The sequence below is a fragment of the Nilaparvata lugens genome, chromosome 1 (assembly GCF_014356525.2).
Source record: "Nilaparvata lugens isolate BPH chromosome 1, ASM1435652v1, whole genome shotgun sequence".
Lineage (NCBI taxonomy): Eukaryota > Metazoa > Arthropoda > Insecta > Hemiptera > Delphacidae > Nilaparvata > Nilaparvata lugens.
This window is the reverse complement of record NC_052504.1, coordinates 85,683,266-85,709,269: the sequence shown is the minus strand read 5'-3', so window position 1 is coordinate 85,709,269 and position 26,004 is coordinate 85,683,266. Positions and strand designations below refer to the sequence as shown.

The 26,004-nt window shown below is 33.3% G+C and overlaps 2 protein-coding genes and 1 long non-coding RNA gene across 5 annotated transcripts in view; 2 read left to right on the top strand and 1 right to left on the bottom strand.

The window, feature by feature from the left end:
- Positions 1-1,769: 1,769 nt before the first annotated feature.
- Positions 1,770-26,004, bottom strand: part of LOC111044622 — a 49,683-nt gene continuing 25,448 nt past the window's right edge. The window contains exon 8 of one of the 2 annotated variants that reach the window (XM_039419429.1): positions 1,770-3,006. In XM_039419429.1, the coding sequence (XP_039275363.1) occupies positions 2,785-3,006 (222 nt within the window). In that variant the 3' untranslated portion in view covers positions 1,770-2,784. The remainder of the gene's footprint in view (positions 3,007-26,004) is intronic. The other variant, XM_039419430.1, reaches the window with a different exon arrangement.
- The window catches only part of LOC111044621, a 32,770-nt gene continuing 11,705 nt past the window's right edge, over positions 4,940-26,004 (top strand). The window contains exons 1-4 of one of the 2 annotated variants that reach the window (XM_039419434.1): positions 4,940-5,245; positions 7,176-7,284; positions 13,925-13,964; positions 23,077-23,208. In XM_039419434.1, coding sequence (XP_039275368.1) covers positions 7,195-7,284; positions 13,925-13,964; positions 23,077-23,208 — 262 coding nt within the window. In that variant the 5' untranslated portion in view covers positions 4,940-5,245; positions 7,176-7,194. Of the gene's footprint in view, positions 5,246-7,175; positions 7,306-13,924; positions 13,965-23,076; positions 23,209-26,004 lie in introns of both variants that reach the window. The other variant, XM_039419433.1, reaches the window with a different exon arrangement.
- LOC120349419 lies at positions 14,262-21,822 on the top strand. The gene is made up of 2 exons (XR_005570338.1): positions 14,262-15,430; positions 21,184-21,822. It is a non-coding gene; the product is annotated as an uncharacterized LOC120349419 (long non-coding RNA).

Sequence of the window (26,004 nt, the reverse complement as noted above, 5' to 3'; positions counted from 1 at the left end):
CACCTGAAACTATATCAGTTACGACCTGAAAACTCCAGACACCAGACCTGAGCCAGCCAGGTCACTCGATATTATTAATATTACCTGAAACTATTAGCCCTTTCATCTCTCATTGAACCTCTTTCTCTAGTTAGAGCGTATGTGTTCTAAGCACAATAAGAGGCTGAGTGCTATTCATTGTTAATTTGCAACTCTTTTTATTACTTTTGTGCTCCGTTACTCTTTATGGATTTGAATTGTACAAATTATTTCAGTTATTGAGTCAAGATATCATTGTATTTTAATGGCATTGAACACATTTAGTGCCATTCATTTTAAACTGTCAGTATTCCTTATGAATAATGTTAATGCTTTCAACTCAATCAATGCTGACAGTCTTAAGTGAATCTCTCTATAGTACATCATTGCTGAAAAATGAATAAGTTGAAAGAATAAATGAAAATATATCCTATTAGCATTATGAAAGTTTTGCTCAAATAAAAATTCAAATTCCACAATGTATCGAATTATTGATGAGATTATTGATTCACAAATTTGTTTTTAGAATATTTAGTCTCTTTAAATGTATTTTGTATTCTGTATAAGTTGAATTGAGTAATTGAGATGATAGATTTCAAAAGCAAAAAATCAAATTTATCGTGAATGGAAATGGGTGTTGGTAAAGAGTACAACATTGCTCGAATTTGTTTTTTTTTTATTTAGAATACAAAATATATAACATAGAAAATTAACTGGTTTAAAATGACAAAGTTTAAAAATAATAAGAACATTGGAAACATTAAAATGTAGGCCTATCATATTTGGAAAAACATAACAAAAATCGATTTAATGTACAGGTAACATACAGCGCCCCATGTTCCTTCTACGGTCTATTTTTATTATTAATATATTAATGCAGTTCCTTCATAATCGATTCATTCTTTCAACAGTTAATGATGATTATGGTTATCATCAATAAATTCAAATTTTTACAGTTTCACTACAATCAATTAGTTTTTTCAACGAGTTTTTCCATAATCAACAATTTTTTACAGCTCCTACAAAATCGATTCATTTTTTCGACAGTTGATCGATCATAATAATCGATAAATACAAATTTTCTTCAGTATTCCTACAATCTATTAGTTCTTTCGACATTCTATTTTCTTTTGACAAATATTTCTATACATCAGTTTCTTTATAATCGATTAATAGTTATTCAACAGTTGACAATGATCATCATCATCATCCAATATATTCAATCGACAATTTATATAATTGCTTACAGTTTGCTTACTTATCGATTCTTTCAACAATTTATTTTCATTACTAACAATATTTTATTGTTTCTTCATGATCAATTTATTGTTTCAACAGTTTATAATACATTTTAAATTGTTCACAGTTTCCTTACAATCTGTCGATTCTTCCAATATTGTTAATTACTTTATTTTATTTATTCATACAATCAATACAATAGATACAATCCTGGTAAAATATATAAAGGTTGATTCGCACACAACAGTGACATTGAACAGTGAAATATAATTCCCATAAGTTCAAATTGTACAGTATTATTCATACACTCTCAGCCGGGCTGAGTGAGAATAGTCCAATTAGAACTTAAGGGAATTATATTTTCACTGTCACTGTTGCGTACGAATTCAGCGTTATTATAAACCCTGGGCATACAACTAGATATTTACAGTTTCTATATATGTACGGTGACCTATTATCAAGTTTTAGAATTTTACAGTTTCTTTCCAGCTTTCTCATGAACAATATTTCTCGATTTTTTACAATTTCTATAACATGTACGGCTACCTATTATCAAGTTTCAGAATTTTACAGTTTCTATCCAGCTTCCTCATGAGCAATATTTATAGATTTTTTACAATTTCTATAATATATACGGTGACCTATTATCAAGTTTCAGAATTTTACAGTCTCCATCCAGCTTTCTCATGAACAATATTTATAGATTTTTTACAATTTCTATATATGTACGGTGACCGTACTTAATTATAAAGTTTTTAAATTTTACAGTTTCTATCTAGTAGTATTGTTTCTCATGAACAATACTTCTCGATTTTTCTACAATTTCTATAGCTAACGGTGTCATATTATCAAGTTTCAGAATTTTACAGTTTCTATCCAGCTTTCTCAAGAACAATATTTCTCGATTTTTTTACAATTTCTATAATATGTACGGTGACCTATTATCAAGTTTCAGAATTTTACAGTTTCTATCCAGCTTTCTCATGAACAATACTTCTCGATTTTTTACAATATCTATATCTACGATTATTATCAAATTTCAAGTCCGTTGAATTTGAAAGCCCGTACAAAAGCCTGTTGAATTTGAATCATGATTAAATCCACAAGTACCAATAAGAGAAGGCTACTGTGAAAAGGAGGCTTCTCTGATTTTCTTGGAATAAATTATTATTATAATATTATATAATCTATTATTTCATCTTTTGTGAGTTCTTAATGACTCGTATTGAATTGTATTAGCAACTCTCACCTGCGAACAGGATTTTCCTTGCAGGTGTTTTGGTTTCTTATATTTTTGCTGAACTTTTTGATTTTTGTTTTAAGAACCAATAAAGAATTTTTGATTTTGAAAAAAATCTCGGGTAAGATTTAAAAAATGGTACTCCTTTAAGATTGGTATTTCTTTACTTTATTGAAATGGTACTTTCAATTTACTTTCTTTTGAAAGATGTGATTTCTCTTGTAATTGATTACGGTTAAGATTTAACAGGCTTTTGTGCAACCGGCACTTAGATTGTGTTTGATGATTTAGCTGGCATTAGCAGCACCCTTCAGCTCCCTGTAGATAGCGGGCGGACACTTGCCGCACTGATAGAGACTGGTGAGGAGGTTGGCAGCGCCCTGCCCCCTCTCTCCACCCTCCCTGGCCACCTGCACCACTCGCCTCAGGAAGACACGCTCGTAGTAGTCCTTGCGAAAAATGGCCGCCTCCATCACAGCAGCCGGCACCTGGCCTGCACCATTCGCCGCCTATAAATCAACAACATCATACGGTTACTATACCTACTCAATTTATTATCTATTCAATTACAATAAACTATCAATTCAAACCCGTCATGACTGAAAGGTTGGACTGGTGCATGGTTTGCCATGTAACAGAAAGAGTGATTGATTGTTTGTTTGATTGATTGATTGATTTAGGGCCGGTTTCCGAGATCGGGATTTAGCTAAGTTCTAGACTTAGACAGCTGGAGTCAGAAAAATGGCTTTCCGAAACGGGGCGTAGTCGCAGTCCACGTTTAAATTAAATTTCGAAAAACTAGAAAATTGAACACAAAATAAAATAAAGAGAAAATAGTGTAAAGTTTCAGCTATTTTGAATTATCTGGGAATGTTTCATTTCGTCAAGGAAAAACGTTTCCAATAATAGAAATTAGAACATAAAGATTACCTATCATAAAAACTGCGATTACACCCCGTTTCGGAAAGCCATTTTTCTGACTCCAGCTGTTTAAAGTCTAGAACTTAGCTAAATCCCGAGCTCAGAAACCGGCTCTTAGTGAGTGAGTGCTTTATTTATTCATGCAGATTACAATATACAGAGTGTCCCACAAATGGTGTAACAGTGGAAGACCATACATAGTTTCTACATTAAATTTGCAACAAAAAATGTCCAGTATTATTTTTTTAATATCGATAAATATAAGTTTTTTGATATTTTTGAAAAAGTATCAATCAGAATCTAATTCTAAGGATTTGGCTGGAAAGAGGATGAGATTTCCAATAAGTTTTGTTTAATTTGTTCCTTTTTGGCGTTTTTGAACTTGTTACGAGCGCTCGAAGTTAAAAAAGGACGTAATTTGTGGAGTTCAAAGCCAAATTTAAAACAGTTTGAACGCCCATGAAAAGTTCAAAGACTCAAACAAATGAAATTTATATGAATCCCATTGGAAATTTCTTCACATTTCCAACCATATCCTTAGAATTCGATTTTGACATGTAATTTTCTAGTTATTCACGTTTTTAAAAAATATTGAAGAATCTATATATCTCGAAAACTAAGGTCTATATAAGAAAATGTTACTGGACATTTTTTATATTGCAAATTTAATGTAGAATCTATAGTCCGCTGTTACAGCTTTTGCTTCTTAGCAACGTTGTTATTCTTCCTATAGGGCATGGCATTTTACTAGTTTGAAATAACTGTGCGAAGTCTACTGTTCACAGAACTAGATACTAGTATTTTGAGTATTTTTACTTTGAAAATTTGTATAAAATAAAGCGACTCTATTGTGAGATTCACTTTAAGGCTGTGCAAAGGCTAAAAATGAACTTTCTACTCGTGATATTTCTCAAAGTTTTTCGATTTGTTTATCATCAAGCTATCAAAATGAAAAAGTTTTCTCAGGAAAAAAATTTTTTTTCTGATCATTACTTTTTGAGATATGAGCGCCTAAATTTTAAATTTTTGGGACAGAACATTTCAAATTTGGTAAGAGATAAATCCATGAGATTTGGAGGATGGATTCTCCATGAAGTTGTTGAATTAGTAAAACAAAAATTTTCTGAAAATAGTTATTCAATTTACTAAAAATAACCAAAAATAACTTTTAGTTGAGTTATTTTTGGTAAATTGAATAACTTTTTAAAAAATGATAAATTTTTTGTTTTACTAGATCAACAATACCATGAAGAATTCATCCTCTAGATCTCATGGATTTATATCTTACCGAATTTGAAATGTTCTGTCCCAAAAATTCAAACTTCAGGCGCTCATATCTCAAAAACTACCTAATGATCGGAAAAAATGTTCTCCTGAGAAAACGTTTTTATTTTGTTAGCTTGATGATATACAAATCGAAAAAATTCGGAAAATATTACGAGTAGAAAGTTTATTTTTAGCCTTTGCACAGCGTTAAACTGACAGAATTCCTTATAAAATAAAACCAACGCTTCACATATAACCAATGCTGAAAATTTAAATCGAATCTCACATCTCACTATGACAAATTGACGTAAATATATTGTCTAATACCTGTGTGTACACGGATGAGACACGTACAGTTAATACATTGGATGAGACAGTGAACACTTGGCAACACTCATAGATATTATTTATTGTTCAAACTTCTAATTCGGGTCTTCGAACACGTTAATATTTTCTTGTGCATCTTTTTTCTAATAACCATCATATATAATCAATTCATCAAGTTCTATCTTCCACCTTTACATCTTTGGAATATTTATTGCAGATCCAGGCTCACCTAACGTAAGTTATAGTCTGCATATTTCATGCTATACATAATTTATAACATTAATACAGTTGAACCTTCACTTAACGAAATCCTCTACACAACGAATTTTTACCTGGTCCCATGACATTTTAGAGTTCTGGCTGCTTATTTACCTCTATTTAACGAATTTCGGACCTCTCAACAACAAAGTTTTCTCTTGACTTCAACATACAGAATGTAGTGTGTATAGGAAGCAGACGATCATTTTCAAGGAATTGTTTAGTTTCAGCAGAAAGGTCAATAGACTAAAAATAATGGCTATTCAGGTAGGAAGAAGATAGGGTGGTAGACAGTCAATAGAGGGTGAAACACATGTCGGAAATTGAATGCAAGTTACTGGAAATTGAATTCCAAGAACTTGTCATTATTGAAGACCAGGCAGGTGAACGACTGGACTTTCCCATTCTTGCTTTTGTCACACATTTCAATTCTTTGAACTGACTATGATGATGATGGCTGTGACGAATCTGAGGAGAAGAATCCGTCAGAACAAGAAGTTCAACCGAAAATTACTCACTTTTTCAAATATAAAACATAAAAAAAGGAAAATTGAGTTATTATAGTATTTATAGTGACGTTATTGACAAAATAACAGTATTTTGCGTTCCATCTAATAGCAGTGTAAAAAGTTGAAAAATATTGCTACAGAGTATGTACTTTGATTAAACTCTACTAATAGTACAAAATCAAGCTTTCTGGAAATAAATTGGTGAGTTTTCATTACTCATTACATTCTATAAATATTAAAAAAAAACATGTTTTTTAAACAGCATGAATTTTCAAATTTCCATATTAATATTGGCCTAATAGATAGCCTACCTACGTTCGCGATATGTTTTGTGTACCATATTCATTCATTTAGAATCCGTCAGATCAAGAAGTTCTAGAAGCTTTCAAAATTATCAGGCAAGGATTAAAGCTGAAAAATAGTGTACCAGACAACATATTCGACTGTCTAAATAGATGTGAGTCGTTTATTGAACATGATGTTTTATTCAATAATGCAGAATTCAACCGAAAATTACTCACTTTCTCAAATAAAACATAAAGAATAGGAGAGTTGAGTTATTATAGTATTTATAGTGAAGTCATTGACAAAATTACCGTATTTTGTGTTCAAACTAATAGTAGTGTAAAAATTAGTAAAATAACTTTGGTGAATGAAATTGAAAAATATTGCTACTGAGTTACTTTGATTAAACTCATCTAATAGTACAAATCAAGCTTTCTGGAAATAAATGTATGTCACATATTCACTTATTTACCGCCGCGATACGCTCTTACAAGATCCATAAGATCGTGGAGTTTTTCTTGAGAGACAACCTCTCAATAACGAACACCTCTCTGCAGCGAATTTTTTGTCGGGATAATCGACTTCGTTATACAGAGGTTCGACTGTAATTATTGAAAAAAACAGTTTCATTTCTGTCCCATTTATTAGACATGTACACAGGATTGCAGTATGCATGCTTCACTACAGCTGAAGATGTGTTGATTTCAACACGAAACTGCAGTCCTGTGTAAAAGTACAATATGAAGGCAACCAGTCAACTTCATAAAGACTCCTCTGTAAATACTCCTGTGTAAATTACTTAACCTAACATCATTTCTGCTATACCATCTATTTTATTAATCAAACCAATCAGTGTTTGGGAATAAGGGCTATACACCTGTTTTTCCATTTCTAATCATTTTTTGATAAGTGTTTTGTCTTTGTTGAATAAATAAATGAATAAGGAATTATGCTTGTAAATTTTTTGGTTCAAGAAAATGTATTCAATTTATTATAATAGGATTATATTCTATATTACTCTCTATAATAGGATTCATATACATAAACCTGCAAATATTGTGATGTACATAAATTACGAAATAATGTAATTTAATGCATCTTAATTTTGTTAGTGAAGGCAGTGGTGGAATAATGACGACGATCCATCATTTCTGTCTGCCTGTAATGGTGATGGTTATTTTCGGCGCCTCAATTATGTTGACTCCAATAAAGGCAATGCGAGTAAAGGCAAAACCAATAAAGGCAAGTCGTTCGTTTTTGTCATAATTATTGCACAGTATAATTTGGTACTGTTTACTTTATATGCACCGGCATTATTGATTGTTAATATCGCTACTAACAAGTGATTAATTCACCGAGTGTAGTGAGGCCTACTTTTCAACTCGAAGGGATTTGCATTATGTATGTTTGTAACGCATTTTTGGTCAAACGCGGCAATATAATATTCTCACGGAATTTATGTACTTTTTGAATTGAGCATCAATGTACACGTAAGTTTGAATTTTTAATGAAATTCTGCATTTCAAATATAATATATGGAATAACATAAAATTTTCCATGAATGAATATATCGTTATGGATATGAGCATACAGAGTGTTTACGAATTCCCTACTGTTTACGAACTCTAGGCCAATGTTCCTGGGTAAAAAACATATTATCTAAAAATCATATTTAAATTGTCAGGAAATCTTCAGTTACTCACACAGCGGTAATTTTGCTTTTTTCACTTATTTTTTTTTCTAAATAATGGTTGAACATACGAAATTGAAACTTTGCATAATCATTTATAATAACTAGATAAAGCTACAGAAAAATTATGATAATTTTTCAAATTCATAAACCAAAATGGCGGCCATTTAAAATGTTGTTTCTTAAATAACTTAGAAACCGTTGATTTTACAAAAAAATTGCAATGATAATTTTTTTTCAGTAAATTTAATTACCTATCGATTGGTACCTGATTGTCCTATATTTGACCAATATTGACTGAGATATGGCAGCTTTAGTGGTTGGTGACCCACCTTTAGAGGGTTATGTAACGTTATTTCATTGTTTGAAATGACCCAAAATCGCATACTAATAACATTCAATGCAAATAGAGATTGTTGCATCATTGAGGCGACTCCATCAGCATGCCTTGGTGTGAACTGCAATAAACTTTCAGAGGTCACCTATCACTAAAGCGGCCATATCTCAGTTAATATTGGTCCAACCTTGATGAAATTAGGTATCAATCGATAGGTAATTGAAATTTACTAAAGAAAATTATACTTGTAACTTTTTGTAAAACCAACGGTTTCTGAGTTATTTAAGAAACAACATTTTAAATGGCCGCCATTTTGTTTTATGGATTTGAAAAATTATCATAATTTTTTTGTACCTTTGTCTAGTTTTTATAAATGTATGTGCAAAGTTCCAATTTCGTATGTATAACCATTATTCAGAAAAAAAAAAAAAGTGACAAAAGCAAAATGGCCGATGTGTGAGTAACTGAAGACTTCCGGATAATTTAATTATGCTATTTAGATATGTTTGTTACCCAGGAACAATGCACTTGAGTATTGGTCGGGATTTCGTTAACACCCTGTATACTGATCTATAATCGTTGGAATTTAATTCGCCAATTAGGCCACAATTCAACATGTAAACTATAGGGCTAAAGTATAAAAAACATTTATAATTGAATCCAAATTTATTGTGGATATGTTTTGTGCCCAACATTTGTTTATATATAATTTCACACACTCTTGAAATTTTAAATTTGAGTTTTTTTGTCCATTTGACAGTTTTTTCAAATCAAATCGAATTATGTAATTTTTAAAAAAGTATGTAATGAAATATTATGGAATCTGTTGGATTCCATAATATTTAGATCTCAATTCGGATTATTTACATATTTATTATGATATGACATGTGTGATAAGAGAGAAATTCCAATATAGATGTGATACCATTATTGTTATTATTATTGTGTAGTACTGTACCGTACTATAAATTTATATATTTGCTCATAAATCCATTGTAATTATGTGTAAATTGTAGTGTGTAGTAGGCCTATAGGTTTGACTGTGATAGTTGAGTTCTTCAAATTGTTGTTTTATTATGAATAATGACGATTGTCTCAACATATTGTATGGTTTATGACAATAAACGATGGTGACAGTCATCCGATTTTATGTAAACATATTATACAGAGTGAGTCATATGTATGGGAACCCTTCAATAAATTGGAGACTGTTGTAGATATAATAGGTACTGTAACTTTCAGGATAAGTTAAAATACTCTACCTTTTGACATACATAAATATTCCAAAAGTCCCCACCGCTACCCACTGTTCTAGGGGGGTGAGGGTGGTCCAAATGTACCATTTTTTGGTTTCTTGCATATAATATCTCAAAAAATATGCGTCTTATGGACATGACTAATCTGTAAAATATTGGAGCTCACAAAATTCATTACAAAACTTCCTTTCATCTCTAATGGTTTTCGAGATTTCCGAGCTTCAATTTGTGACATTTTAGATAAAAACACGTTTTCCTCAAATTTTTTGCTTATTTTGGTCACATACCTCTTTGATTATCGATGAAAAAGTACATGCTGATCATGTATAAGGCATTATAATTCTCTTCAATTTCATGTATGATTATTTTATGTATTTCCCTAAAGCTGGGTTTTGGTTTGTGCATATAAATGCTGTCGTCGACCACGACAAAGTTAGAATCTCAGGTGCATTTTCGTTTGTGCGTAAATTTCCCCAGTCGACGACGACAAGCATTGTTGACATTCATATTGTCCAAATTTCAATTGTGCTAAAACAGCTGATCAAATAACTTTACATTATTACTTTCCGTGCACTATTACCATAGGTAAGGAAAGTATTGCTTTCCGAAAAAAATTAAGGTACCCAAATTTCTAAATTTCTATACGTTTCAAGGTCCCCTGAGTCCAAAAAGTGGTTTTTCGGTATTGGTCTGTATGTGTGTGTGTGTGTGTGTGTGTGTGTGTGTGTGTGTGTGTGTGTGTGTGTGTGTGTGTGTATGTGCGTCTGTGTACACGACATCTCATCTCCCAATTAGGGGAATGACTTGAAATTTGGAATTTAAGGTCCTTCCAATATAAGTATCCGACACGAACAATTTCGATCAAATGCGATTCAAGATGGCGGCTAAAATGAAGAAAATGTTGTCAAAAACAGGGTTTTCCGCGATTTTCTCGAAAATGGCTCCAACGATTTTGATTAAATTTATACCTAAAATAGTCATTGATGAGCTCTATCAACTGCCACAAGTCTTATATCTGTAGAAATTTCAGGAGCTCCGCCCCATCTATGCAAAGTTTGATTTTAGATTCCCAATTATCAGGCTTCAGATACAATTTAAACAAAAAATTTTGAGTGGAAAAGATTGAGCATGAAAATCTCTACAATTAATGTTCAGTAACATTTTCACCTAAAATAGAAAATAAGCTCGAAATTTGAGAAAATGTGATTATCCAATTGCAAACTGTTGGCAACTGTTGATTCTATTAAATGATTCACTATCAAGAGATAGCAGACCTCGTATGTCTCCAGCGTTATTGTCCTGTCACCAGCTGGCTCAATTCTTTGTTTATAAGTAGACTTGAGATGTGCGTGAGCACTAGCGTCATGTGATCAATTTTCATAACGTCAAGGAAAGTTGTGTGAATGCGCCACACCAGATTTTTTGTGTTTATTATTCACAAGAATCAAACATGTCTAATAATATCAATATGTTGCCATTTGAAAGTATAAAAAAGTAGTAACTCAACCATTTACATTAAATCATAGTTGAAGATAATCTTTTAGGTTATTTAGACAAATTTAAATCCACCCAATCTGAGATTCTCACCCAGTCGTGGTCGACGACGGCATTTACGCACAAACGAAAACCCAGATTTAGACCATTGCATCAGTTTTATCATACATGAAATTGAAGAGAATTATAATGCCTTATAATGATAATGCCTTATACATGATCAGCATGTACTTTTTCATCGATAATCAGAGAGGTATGTGACCAAAATAAGCAAAAAATTTGAGGAAAACGTGTTTTTATCTAAAATGTCACAAATTGAAGCTCGGAAATCTCAAAAACCATTAGAGATGAATTTTGAATTTGTAATGAATTTTGTAAGCTCTTATTATATTTTACAGATTAGTCATAATAAGTCTCATATCTTTTGAGATATTATAGGCAAGAAACAAAAAAAATGGTACATTTGGACCACCCTCACCACCCTAGAACAGTGGGTAGCGGTGGGGACTTTTGGTATATATTATTTATCTCTTCACTTAGAAGAGCTGCGGCGTCAAAAATTGTCCTCAAAACTTCTCCCTCTACAACCCTTCATTGACTGGACTAGGACTCGATCAAGGCCAATCGAAACGAAGACTATAGATTGGCAATGACTCAATTCATCACTCAAATCTATAGTTTGCTCCTAATAATTGTAATCAATCTAATGTTGTATCCTTAAATCATAAACTAGGATTATTAAATTGATAATTTAATTATTCATAAAACATCTATATTGTATAATATTCATTGGAAAATGCGAGAAGAAGACAAAAAAAGAAGAGTACATGTTCTCTTATGGGAGAACATGTAAGATAGAAACCGGGAACATGTAAGCTAGAACATAAAAGTTTGAAACCGGGAACGTGTGAAGTCACGCAAAATGAAATACTACACCTTTTCCAATAACTGTATTTGAGAAAGTATCAAGTTAATTTTAGAAAGTATCAATTGTATTTGAGAAAAGTCACTTGTAATTGAGAGAATGTCAGATGTAGATGAGAATAGTCAATTGTATTTGGGAAGTAATCACATGTAATTGAGAATAGTGAATTGAATTTGAGAAATCGTCAAATGTAAATGAGAATATATTAATTGAAAATGAGAAAATTTCCCAATTGACTTGTCGTGACTCTTCTGTAGCCTACAGTACAGGTTTGATTTGAGCAGGTTGTGTACTACGTACACAGTATTCCAATTACTATACCATAGGCATTACATGGGGCAAATTAATATTTTCAATGGTGAAAGTATTTCCCCTGCACTGTTTACGAATGACTGCTATCATTTCTATGTATGTAGAACATACATAGAAACGCGACTTTTGTCTCCAAACATTTTATGAAATATTGCACTTGATGAAGATCAAATTTTCTATGTTTACGGCGAAATTGAAATTTATCACCAATCAATTGAATCTTTTAATCAAACAATCCGGCAATTCTTCAATGGATTTTGGGGCTTGAAAATCTTTTTTTTTTGCTCAAAAAATAAGCATTTTATTGCAATATTAAATATATTACTATATTAATTTATGAGTACAGTTATGAAAAATATAAGTACTGGAAGTAAACATTAGAAGTACTGGGTTTTTAATAGTTATTTTCCTACAGTTACGTTGAAAAGTGTCCATTGCTGCACTGATTACAGAATGCAAAGAATCACTTTCCCGCTCTAGTGCGGGAAAAATTTTTCTGCACTCCAGATTTGCAACATGGCAACGCAAAATACTTAGTAGGTTATATGGAGCAACAGTGCAGCAAAATCGAAATGAAGTTGGTAACAGTGACTGCTGTGGCTGCTATAGTGAGCAGAGGTGCAACGAAGCGCAACGCGCTAATTATTATTCATTATATATTATAACCAAGGACAACGAGGACTTTAGGATTTTAGGATTAAGGTTTTTATCAATAATAAAATTACACAGAAAAACATTTGATGCATTTCAGGCAATTTTACCCATAATTACCCACTTTTCATATTCAATGGTAACTGTCGGAAAAATTAAATGTGAAATACGTGTGCAAAGTTCCTCTGCTGCACTCAAGAAACCATTCCGTTTCGTAAACGTTTCTTTCGGTGCAGCAAACTGTCACTTTGCGCACTAGTTGCACAAATAACTATTGTTCAGCAGAGGAACTTTGCGCACGTATTTCACATTAAGTTTTTCCTACAGTTACCATTGAATATGAAAAGTGGGTAATTATGGGTAAAATTGCCTGAAATCCATCAAATGTTTTTCTGTGTAATTTTATTATTAATGAAAACCTTAATTTATTTTCAAATTGAATAATAATGTATGTGTGTTTGAATGGCGGGGCGGCTGTGTGCTGTGTGGGTGGTGGCTGTCCTCGAACTCGGTGTCCTTGATTTATTATTATAATAACAATCACTGTTACCAAGTTAATTTTGGTTTTGCTGCACTGGTGCTCCATATAACCTACTAACTATTTTGCGTTGTCATGCTGCAAATCTGGAGTGCAGAAAAAATTTTTCCCGCACTAGAGCGGAAAAGTGATTCTTTGCGTTCTGTTATCAGTGCAGGAATGGCCACTTTTCAAGGTAAATGTAGGAAAAATCATTTTCCAATTACAACTGACAACTTGTCGAATTCAAATCGTATGTTCTCAAATAAAATTCACTATTCTCAATATTACAAGTGATGACTTCTCAAATACAATTGACTATTCTCATCTACATCTGACATTCTCTCAATTACAAGTGACTATTCTCAAATACAATTGATACTTTCTAAAATCAACTTGATACTTTCTTAAATAAAATTATTGGAAAAGGTGTAGTATTTCATTTTGCGATGAAATAATGAAAAAAAAAAGTTGAGGAAAATCTGACGTTTTCTCAAATACAAATGACTATTCTCAATACACAATTGATACTTTCTCAAATAGAGTTGGAAAAGGTGTAGTAGACCATAAAAAGCTCTGATCATTAAGACGAACTGATAATGTGGGCTTTTCGTATTTGTAACTTGTAAATTGGTATTTATGATGAATACTGTTTAATGAACTAAATATACTTTTTCAGCCATCACTTGATATTTCAAACGAAGAGTACATCGCTAGAAGTAAGTTCTATTTTTTATTAATAAAACTACAGTAATATTTTATAATAAATTATTTTAATAGGCCTATTTAATGATAGAAAATTACTAGTAGGCTACCCTTGTTATATTTTTATATAAATCAGACTATTTTCGGACATTTTTATCCATGACCATTTATAGTATTGATAGATAGCCTACTAATAGTCACTTCTATCACATTCTCTAGTGTCAAAATGAATTAGCCTATCATTTAATAACCCAATATTTGACATTAAAAATGTAAAATAAGGTAGCTGCTGAAAAAGTTAATATTTTTGTTTACTGCAAAATGTAACAATTCAAACACCCCGCTCTCATAGGATATTAATTATTAGAATAGCGGAGTCATCACTCAGGCCACCAAATTGGACTTTTGAACTGGTGAGCTGAGAGAGTGATGACCGCGTAGAGGCAAAACTAGAGAGAGAACGTTCCGAGACGCGCTAGAGGAAGGTTGTGCTTGAGATAGTGAGATGTAGTTTTTAGTAATGTGATTGAGGAGTGATTATGTTTAGAGAGAGAGAGAGTATAGATGTTTGTTATGGGATTTTTTCAATAGAGTGAGATTGTTTTGGTGAATTTGCGTATTTATTTAATAATATTATCCTATAAAAGTAGCAGGGCCCAGGACCCAAAAAACCTGGTGGTGGCAGCTCTACTGGAGAGCACTGTCATGCTCGCCACGCACGCCACAAGTGGTGACTTGGCGGTGGGATCCGAACTCTGAAAACTTTTTAAAAGTATTTCAACCGTGAAAGAACAGTAAAAATTGTCTCCGAAAGATAATATTGGTGCCGTGATAGTTTCAAAGTTCATTGTTAAGCATTACTAAATTTTAATTCGTTTTTGAATGTGTGTACGTGATTGTGTTGAACTCTTGATTATGTGTATTATGTATTTCGTTAGTTTGTGAAGATGAAGAGAACTTTATTAACTACCAAATAATGATCAGTATAAATTTATTTCTACATGAATTCGGACAAAAGGTGAAATTTCTTCAATTCATAGTTCAATATATCAAATCCGTGCAGTAATATTTTCTAAATAACGTTGACGTCTCAAAAATGATGCAGCTAAAAAAATTATTAAATTCAATTTTAAAGACTGTTGAACAGTGAGTTCGAAAATTATTCGGATGAAATATGAAACCGAGCGCGATTGTTGAACTCTGGAAAGCGGAAGTGTCCTGAGTCAGCAGAACGCGGGCAGCGAACCAGCGAAACGTTGAGGTGGGGATTGGCAGAGGTGTGACGTGGGCTTCCTCCAACTTTTGGGTGTTGGCGAATACGTCACCAGGTTCATCGCTCTTCAGGCTACACGACTCCATAGAGACTGTCGCTGTCATTCTACCAGCTGTTCGGCGGATGACAACTGTAATAACATGGATCTACTACTGGGGCAACGTTTGCGGCATTCTACAATGGAGATGAAGACATCAATTAAATTTGGTGAGCAATTTATACAGCTCTTTCTATATTGAAAATATTATTGTTATTATTTATATATTTATCGAATATTTATGTGGCGTTTATGTTGGAGATAGACTTCCCGATGAATTCATTTTATGATAGGTCTACATTCGTTTATTTAGAGCTCATATCAAATTATTAATGTTCATTTATGCTGAATCGATCAGGTCAGATATCAATATTGTTTATTATAAAATAATTTAAGATGAAAAGATTTCAGGAAATTATCTAGGTCACACAAAGCTGATAGATTAAATTTATTGTTTTATGAGAGTTATTTATTTATGCAAATGAAAGGTTAATTATAAAAATTTAAAATGGCTGAGAGAGTTAATTTTGAAGGGCAGGAAGTAGAAGTTCAAGCTGCTTTTGAAGCGCTATCAGCTAGATTAAATCAACTTAGTATCACACTAAACGAAACTGTTAACAGAGACCTAAATAGAACAGATACAAATTTAGTAGATGTAGAACTTGTTACACCCCCTGAGCAAAATGTCAAACCAAATTTCGATCTAGTTAGCAGTATTCCAACATTCGATGGAGAGCAGTCAGATCAAATCCATTCTTTTCTTGACACTGTTGATGGAATCTCTCACTTGTGTGGCTGGTCAGAATTTCAAAAGACACAAATTATCAGATTAAAACTTACCGGAAGTGCATTATTGTTTTTCAAGTCAGATGATAGGTGTAGGAATGCAAAATCTGCAGCTGAAATTAGAGCAGCTTTGGTTGAGCGTTTTGGTGATAGCCTACCAAGTCGCTATTACTATGAGCAATTGGCATCAATCCAACAAAATAAAGGAGAGTCAATTGAAAAATATGCAGACCGAGTCATGAACATTAGTAGGAAGACGATTAGAGTAACAGCAAGTGATGAAGCTAATAAAATACTAAGGGAAGAAGCTGATAGGAGAGCCATGGAGTCATTCCTAAGAGGATTACTTGGCGAAATAGGGAAACAAACTCGAATCAAATTCCCAACATCCTTTAAAGAAGCAGTAACAACAGCCATAGCGATTTCCAACCTAGATAGAAAACCCTTCCAAAATGAACAGGAGCCATCTAGAAAAGTATTTAGCACAATAACTCAAAAAAATTGTTATAACTGTGGGAAGATTGGACACATCGCTAGACATTGTAGGAAGAGAGTTGTACACACTGACACTCAACAAGTGGGCATTAGAGTTTGTAACTTTTGTAAGAAAAAGGGTCATCTAGAAACTGAATGTAGAATGAAACAATATTCCGCAGATAAAATTTGTAACAATTGCAACAAGCGAGGACATCTTGCACACAATTGTTGGGGAAGTGGGAAAAAGATAAATGACAACCGAAAAGATCAAGAGAAGTTGTTAAACGACAACGGGGAGCTCAAGACCGCCGTTGGGAACCCCAAACATTAGTAAATTCAGATCAGTTTTGTAATAGGTCTGGACAGGCGAGACGAAGTAAGCCCAAAATTGTAACTACATTATGCCAAAATAGTGCCGAAGAACTAGTTGTGGATGGTAGTATTGGAGGAGTGGAAGGAAAGATTGTAGTTGATACGGGAGCACAAGTATCCCTTATCACAAGACAAATCGTAACTGGCACAATCACTCCAAGCAACATCCTAATTAGAGGCATCGCTGGAGCCCTTATGCGAGTGCATGGGACAGTGAGGCAAGTTATAAAACTGAATGGGATGGAGGTAAAATGCGACTTAATAGTAGTTGACTTACCAGACACCTATATTGCAATACTGGGATATGATGTTCTCAAAATTAAAAAGTCAGTCATAGACCTTGATCGTAGTATATTATTTATGGAGGGAAGGCAAGTTGCGCGACTTTATGAAAGAAACAGTTCCAATGAAGATTACAAAAAGAGTGGCTATATGAAGGTTGAAGAAGAAAATACTCAATCAAAAACTATAAGTATGAAAAGTGAAGGAAGTACTCAAACAGATTTTACAAATTCAAAGATAGAAGAAAATTATATCCAATCAAAACCGATAACTTCAAAATTACCCTCAGAATCGACAGTTCATGTTAATGCGTATTGTAGAACCAATCTCACAATACCTGCTAGGTCGGAGAGAATAGTACAAATCAAATTGGGAAAAAACAATAAAGAATTGAAAAATGAATTAGAAAACAAAGTAATAATAACAGAGCCTGTAACAGTCAAAGTTCATGGAATTTTAATAGCTCGAAGTCTTTCTAAAGTAATGAATGGTATGTGTTGGACTAAAGTAACAAATGTAACCAATGAAGATTTAACATTATATAAGAACACATTAATTTGTAATGTTGAAGAGTCTCAATCAAGCAATGATGAACACGATGCTAACTATAAAGAAGTGAAGCTAACTAGAAACAGAACAGAGGAGTTTGCAGCTAAATTAGAAGGAAAGTTGAGTCATTTGGATAATGAAGAGAGAATTAAGATGAGAAATATACTTTGCAAATATATTGACATTTTTAGTCTTGAAGGAATTGAGAATTTAGGCTGCACATCAACAGTAGAACACAAAATTAATACTGGTGATCACCCCCCTATTAATAAAAGACCGTACAGGGTACCACATTCACAGAGAGATGTTTTGAAGAAACTTATTCAGGAACAGCTAGACAAAGGAATCATTGTGACCAGTTCATCACCTTGGTCAGCACCAGTTGTTATTGTTCCGAAAAAACCAGGTCCTGATGGTGTTATTACATACAGAATGTGTATTGATTTTAGAGAAATTAACAAAATTACAGTTCCAGAAGTATGGCCTTTACCTGATATCCACGAGACATTAGATTCATTAGGAGGTAGCAAATATTTCACAGCACTTGATATGAATTCTGGATTCTTCCAAATCAAAATGCACCCTGAGAGTCAAGAAAAAACTGCTTTCAGTACTCCTGATGGACATTATGAATATACAAGAATGCCAATGGGACTTATCAATTCACCAGCAGTGTTTCAAAGACTTGTAGATTCTACCTTGTTAGGATTGAAAGGAAAAGCATGCTTACCGTACATGGATGATATTTTAATATTTAGCCCTACAATAGATCAGCACACTGAAGATATTGCCGAAGTATTGGATAGATTTAGAGAAGTCAATTTGAGTGTTCAATTGAAAAAATGTCAAATTGCTAAGCCAGAAATAAGTTTTCTAGGTCACATAGTCAACAGGGATGGAATCAAGCCATGTCCTAAGAAAATTGAAGCAATCAAAGAGTTTCCTCGACCTAAAAATGAAAAAGAAATCCGTGGTTTTGTAGGTTTATGCAGTTATTACAGAAGACATGTTCCAAAATTCGCCGAAATCGCCAAACCGCTTACAAAATTAACTAAAAAGAATCAACATTTTGACTGGAATGAAGAATGTGAAACCGCTTTTCAAAAGTTGAAAGAAAAACTAATCACAGAACCGCTACTTATTTATCCAGATTTCTCAAAAGCATTTATTCTTAGCACAGATGCCAGTAATTTCGCAATTGGATCAATTTTAGCTCAGGAAATCAATGGAGTTGAACATGTTATTGCATATGCATCTAGACAACTCAATTCAGCTGAACAAAATTACAGTGTAACAGAGCGAGAGCTATTAGCAGTTGTGTGGGCTGTTAAATATTTTAGATGTTACCTCTATGGTCGATCATTCACTTTATATACTGATCATAGTGCTATCAAGTGGCTTTTATCACTGAAAGATCCATCAAGTAGACTAACCAGATGGGCTTTGAAGTTAGCTGAGTACGATTATAAAGTAATTCACAAGCCTGGTGTTAAACACTCAAATGCAGACTGCTTAAGCAGAGTTATATACAAGAATACAGTTGAGAATCTTCCATTGTTAGACTTGGAAATCATAAGAGAGAAGCAGAGAGCAGACGAAGAGTGTCAGCGCCTTCGAGAGTATCCTAGTTTCAAATTGAGTCCAGAAGGGATCATTCACTTCAAGAAACATGATAAGAAGTTGATTGTTATACCAAGAAGCCTTCGAGAGAAAGTTATTAGTCTCCACCATGATCTTCCTTATGCCGGTCATGGGGGCATTAAGAAAACAATTGTAAGAATTCAAGAAAAGTTTTATTGGCCTAAAATGAAGAATGATGTAACTAATTTTATAAGAGCGTGTGAAGAATGTAGTAAAAGAACAGATTACGGAAAATCGAAAGCACCCTTAGGAGAATTTAAAGAAGTGACCGAGTTTGGATACAGACTGTCATGTGATATTCTAGGTCCACTTCCGTTATCAAAGTCAAGAAACAGATACATCCTAACAGTAATTGATCATTTTACTAGATATGGGGATTTTATCGCCCTACCGGATCAAACTGCTGAGACTATTGCACAAGCACTAATACAGAGAGTGATAACAAGAATCGGCGTACCAATGGAATTAATTACTGATCAAGGAACTAATTTTACGTCTGATCTGATGAAATCGATGTGCAAACTTCTAGGAATAAGAAAACTACAAACAACAGCTTATCACCCAATGAGTAATGGTAGAACGGAAAGAGTTCACAGAACTATACCAAAAATGTTGAGTCATTATGTCAACAAAAATCAAGATGACTGGGATGAGTTGCTTCCCATGGTGAATATGGCATACAATTCGCAAGAGCACGAATCAATTGGATACACACCTTATGAGATGGTATTCGGAAAGAAAATGAGAACACCGCTTGAAGCTGATCTCACATTAACTGAAGATACAGAGATTTATTCGAATTATATAGAAGATCTTAGAAGTAGACTACAAACTATAAAAGAAATGTCAGTTGAGTGCCAAGAGAAGGCAAGGAAAACGCAGAAGAAGCAGTACGACAAAAAGTCTAAAAGCAAGATGAAGACGACGACGATAACAATGACGAAGTAAGAGAAGAGGAAGCATATGATGAAAATGAATCAGATAACGATGCAAACTCGAAACACAAGAGAAAAAGGAAAAAACCAAGAAGATATAACGATTATGTAGTGTATTGATTATGTCCATGATTATTGAGATATAAATATATATTGTATATTGAATGTAAAAGAATGACCCCATACGATAGATTATTCATTTATTTATTCAATTATAATATTCAGTAGGAAGTTTATATATGTCGAAGTTTATTTTTATTATGGATATTTATTTTGTATTACTTCAAGATGATAACTTTAAATGTTGGTGAGAAAGAATTAAAGCAAGTTTACTTGAGACAGGAACAAAATAAAGAACTAAAACAAGGTGTGAATGATTAGTATGTTGAGTAAGTATGGAGTGTGAAAGTGATGGCCAGTGAATGTTGATGATTGTGGAAGAATGATTTGTGTGATTGAAACTAATAATAAGAAACTAAACATGCCCATGGGAAAACCAATAATGAAACTTTGATTCACTAATTTTGTGAATGAAAACGAAATGCATAATATTCTATTATTGAAGAATTTTCATGTCTTGCTTTAATTCACACCAAAGGAACTATGAAAACTTGTAGTATATTTATACCTTATGCTATTATTATATATTAAAATTAATTTAGGAGATGAAAATAGTTTTGAAAGTAAAATATTATAAGTATGAAGAAGCCTACCGTATTCAATAAAGTCATCAGTATTGACTTAGGAAAATCTAATATATTGAAACATGAGAATAATTTATGTTTAGTGTAATAGAAAATTGACAATTTATTGCTGTATTTAATAATATGTATAATAAGTATAAGCTTGATACTGGTCGTAGTTTTTGTGTTGTCTCGCAGGAGTGCCTTTTGCGAACGGACAGAGAGGCCAGAGCAACAGAGCCACAGGCACACCACCATCCGAGTTGAAGGAGGCGGTCACCTCGAGAAGATAATGCAGGAGACAACATTCGGCAACGACACTGCCTAAGAGTCAACTCAACAGTTTCAAAATCGCTGGGTGTTCAAAAGTGACCAATGTGTGGTGGGGACTATAATGATTAGAAATTTAAAACTTTATGTGGGAGAACTTTATGGTAGCCTAATGTGTTAAGATGGACTCTGCTTTGCTCTGTGCCAATAATTTATTGTTTGTAAAATTAGACTAGATTCATCATTCAAATGTATAAGTATGATACTCTCTCTCCTTGAATTTTATTATATAAATTTTTAAAATGTAATGAATATGAAAATGTATTAACTATATTTAACGATATTGTCAAGATTTAAATTTTATTTGATTTCAACTTAGTTTAAAGATGTGCCAGTAATTGTATATGCCACATCTTTTTCATGCGGAGGGGTGATGTAACAATTCAAACACCCCGCTCTCATAGGATATTAATTATTAGAATAGCGGAGTCATCACTCAGGCCACCAAATTGGACTTTTGAACTGGTGAGCTGAGAGAGTGATGACCGCGTAGAGGCGAAACTAGAGGGAGAACGTTCCGAGACGCGCTAGAGGAAGGTTGTGCTTGAGATAGTGAGATGTAGTTTTTAGTAATGTGATTGAGGAGTGATTATGTTTAGAGAGAGAGAGTATAGATGTTTGTTATGGGATTTTTTCAATAGAGTGAGATTGTTTTGGTGAATTTGCGTATTTATTTAATAATATTATCCTATAAAAGTAACAGGGCCCAGGACCCAAAAAAACCTGGTGGTGGCAGCTCTACTGGAGAGCACTGTCATGCTCGCCACGCACGCCACATAAAAATATTGTTGATTCATTTTTTCTACTGAAGAAATGATATACCGTAGGCTATTATAGGCTACCGTATTACTCACTGCGACTGTTAAACGTGTCACCCTGACGAGCTGTCACATTTAAACCCGGTTTTTGAACATTTCAAGGAGGTGGCAGGTTGACGGGGTGACACTTTAAGCAAGGGCACAGTGCAGTGACTAGAAAAACAGTGTAGACAATGCAAGTCTTTTTTTCTATTGGCTGATGGCTTCAGCAGCCATCTTGATTCCCGATTTCAATATTTTCCTTATGCTATAGCATTGTAGCAAGATTTATTTCATTCATAAATTCTTATTAAAATATTTTTTAAGCTTTTTTTCAGATTGTGAAGTAAAAAATTACGCCTAGAGGGATTTAAATGGTAACAATCGGAAGATATTGTTGATCAAAAACTAAAATTCATCAAATTTGTTTTTTTTTCTTGAAATTTCACCCATTTTGAAAAATCTTAACTCCATACTCATTGGAGATAGAGTTCCGAATGATCTCATTTCATAATCTATCCCTATAAAAAGGCGATAGCGAATTTTCCTGTCTACAGAACTTGGCGGAAATAGCTGAAAACTGGAAAATGAACTGAAAATACGAGGTTTTTGAACCACTCTTTATCTAGCACAGGGAAATTTTGGATGAAAAAATTGGTTCTGGACTTCACTTATGCATACAATATATTTAAAAAATATAAATATATTAAGAATTATAATATAAATTGCAAGCACACCCCTTTTTCATGTCTATATTGACTAGACTAATGTAATACTTAACTTTAACAGATTAAGCCTAGATATATTATATTGAGTTGGAAGAGGCAAGAGCCTGAATTTAGAATGAAAGAAAGAACAAGTAGATGTTGCGTGTTGCCTTAAAAATTTGAATCAAAAATACACTGATTAAGTCCATTATTATATATAACTAATGAATATGATTTTTATCATTCTTTCCTCGCAGGAATCTATTGGAGTATCACTGGTATAGATTTAGGAAAAGAGAAATTATATATCCAACCTCGTGCCATAGAGGCTGATGAAATAAATAGGAGAAGAAATAAAAAAACCCCTGCATATGATCCCAAAGGAAATGGTAAATATGATAAAAATGTTGAAAACGATTAATGTCTAATAACCGTGAATCGACGTTGTGCATTTTTAGCACAGGTTCCTATGACATATTGGGGGAAAGAATCATTAATTTTAGCAACCCAATCTGTTATCATCATTTCATTTCTTCTGTATTCCCCGTTCTTACATGGATGATTTATTTTCATTAGTTAGTATCAATGTACCTAGAATAAGGACACCTCAAGGATCAAAATTTCAAACACTTATAACTTTTGACACAATGTTCGGATCTTATCTTACTAAACCTCAATCTCTTCAGCTCGTCAAGGCGGTTCAAAATCATGCATCATGAGTGAAATTCGGTCGAAAAATAGGAAATTTATTGTTGAGTGCACTCAAGCCCATATTCCAACACACAAAAAAATGGTAAATTTCTATATTCAAAGCTGCATATCTTGTAAAATACTTCAGATAAAATTTCCAAATCTTGTGAGGATGTGAAAATGTTACTCCTCTTCGCATTCCAATGAATAATACTTTCGATTCCAATACCATTCGAAAGTTACAGGATATTCTAAAAATTGGCAATTTCAATTTTTCTTTTTTTTGTGATTCTACTGTTAATCAAAAGTTTCTAAAACGAGTCTGATACATCATAGAAACTCACAATTGATTCCAAATTGTAGATAAATTCATCCTCTATGAGCTCAGCTGCCTAAAATCCATCTTCAATCACTTTTGCCTATCATAGAATTGCCAAGACCGTTAATATGAGGAAAATATCTATTTCCGGTTTTCTTTCAACAATCAAAATCTTACTTTACGAACATATTTTTTCAATAAAAGTTTACAGCAAATTGAAGAGAAGATTCTATTGTACATTCCATGATCAAGTGATGTTTTTTTATAATAACGGGTTACCGAGATACATAGCTTTGAATATAGAAATACGTAATTTTTCTGTATATTGAAATACTGGTTGAAGTACTCCCAACAATAGATTTTTCAACCGAATTTCACTTATGATGCATGATTTGACCGCCTTGACAAGCTGAGAAGAATGAAGTGTAGTACGATGAGATCCGAGCATTGTGTCAAAATTTATGAGTGTTTGAAATTTTGGTCCTTGAGGTGTCTTTATGCGCGCCTCTCCTCTAGGAAATAATGAAATGAAGTGCATCTAAAGCTGCGTACACATATTCGCGCTTCCAACCCGCACCGAGCACGCTCCTCCCTCGTACAGCCCTCGTACCGCCCTCGTACCACCATCGAACCACATTCGCTCCGCCTACGCACCCATCATGAACGTTACGGAAGATGTTAGATCTTCTCGCGTTCCCCGGTCGAACCACTCTTGCTCGCCGGTCGATCATCAATCGCTCTGCTGGAGTGACGTTCGGTTGCGGAGCAGAGCGAAAGTCTGTACGCACCTTAACGGGTGATTCCCATAGAACATAATCTCATCAACTTATATCATTGTGCGAAATATCAATGTGACGACAATTTAGTCGGTGATGATGGTTGAAGCTAAAAGTTAGGTTTTTACAATACAAGGATCATTGTTGTCAGAACCTGGAAATCTAAATGAGATAGAGCGCTCTACCTGATGTCAGATTGTAGAGCACAAAAATACGCCCAGAGGGATTTTACATCTAAATGGTAACAATCTGAAGATATTGTTGATCAAAAACTAAAATTCATCAAAATTGATTTTTTTCTTTAAATTTCACTCATTTTTGAAAAATCATAATTTAGTACTCCTAGATTAGCGATAGAGAGTTCCGAATGATTCATTTTATTCAGAATTATTTAATCTAAAAAAAGGCAGGAGCAAATTTTTCTGTCCGATTAACGGATTTGGCGGAAATAGCTGAAAACTGGAAAATGAACAGAAAATACGAGGTTTTTGGGCCATTCTGTATCTAGCACAAGGAAATTTCGCATGAAGAAATTGGTTGTGGATTTCTCTCATGTATCCAAATCGGCTAATATATAAGAAAATCAGAACTACAATATATATTGCAAGCACACCCCCTTTTTTATGTATATATTGACTGGACTAAGTAATCACTTTATGAATTTTTTTCTTATTTAGCCCCAAAGTTCTACAACCTGCTGCCCTTGGAGATAAGGCAATGCAAGATACGATCAAGGTTTTTGAGAGATGTCAAGAAATTTTTAATGGAGTGTGAGAGTAAAGAATTTTACCTTTTTTAAAATTCTCATGTAGCCTAATAAACTTGTATATCATAATATTGTATAGCCTAATATACTTTCAAGCTAAAATTGATAATTCATCGATTCTGCTATGTATCACTATGTAATGTGTCACTTCATATGCGCCTCAGTAGCCCAACTTATTTTGCAGCGCTAGTTTTGTAATCAAGTTTATATTATCATCTCAAACAGGTCTAGTACCTCGAGATGCAAATACTCAATTGACATTTCATTTTATTTTGTAATAGTATTTTCTCATATTGTCAAATTTGTATTGCTTTTATTATGTATTTCTAAGATGTTGTAATTTTTTTATTTCTTCCAATAAAACATTTCATTTCATTTCAAATCTCATAGAATTCTATCAACGTGTTTGGCCGTTAATGCGTTATATACATACAGATAGACGAAAGAAAATCTGAGTGACCTCAGTGTGTTTGGTCAATAACCTAGAAGTTCTGTGAACAGTAGATCCTACGCACTTTTCTCATCTACAAGTATCTGTGGGTACGGCTTCTCCAGACATCTGGGTAATGCATGCAATGAATAATCCACTTGTCAGCTGACCAAACACTGTAATTCTTCAGCGTACTAGTTGATT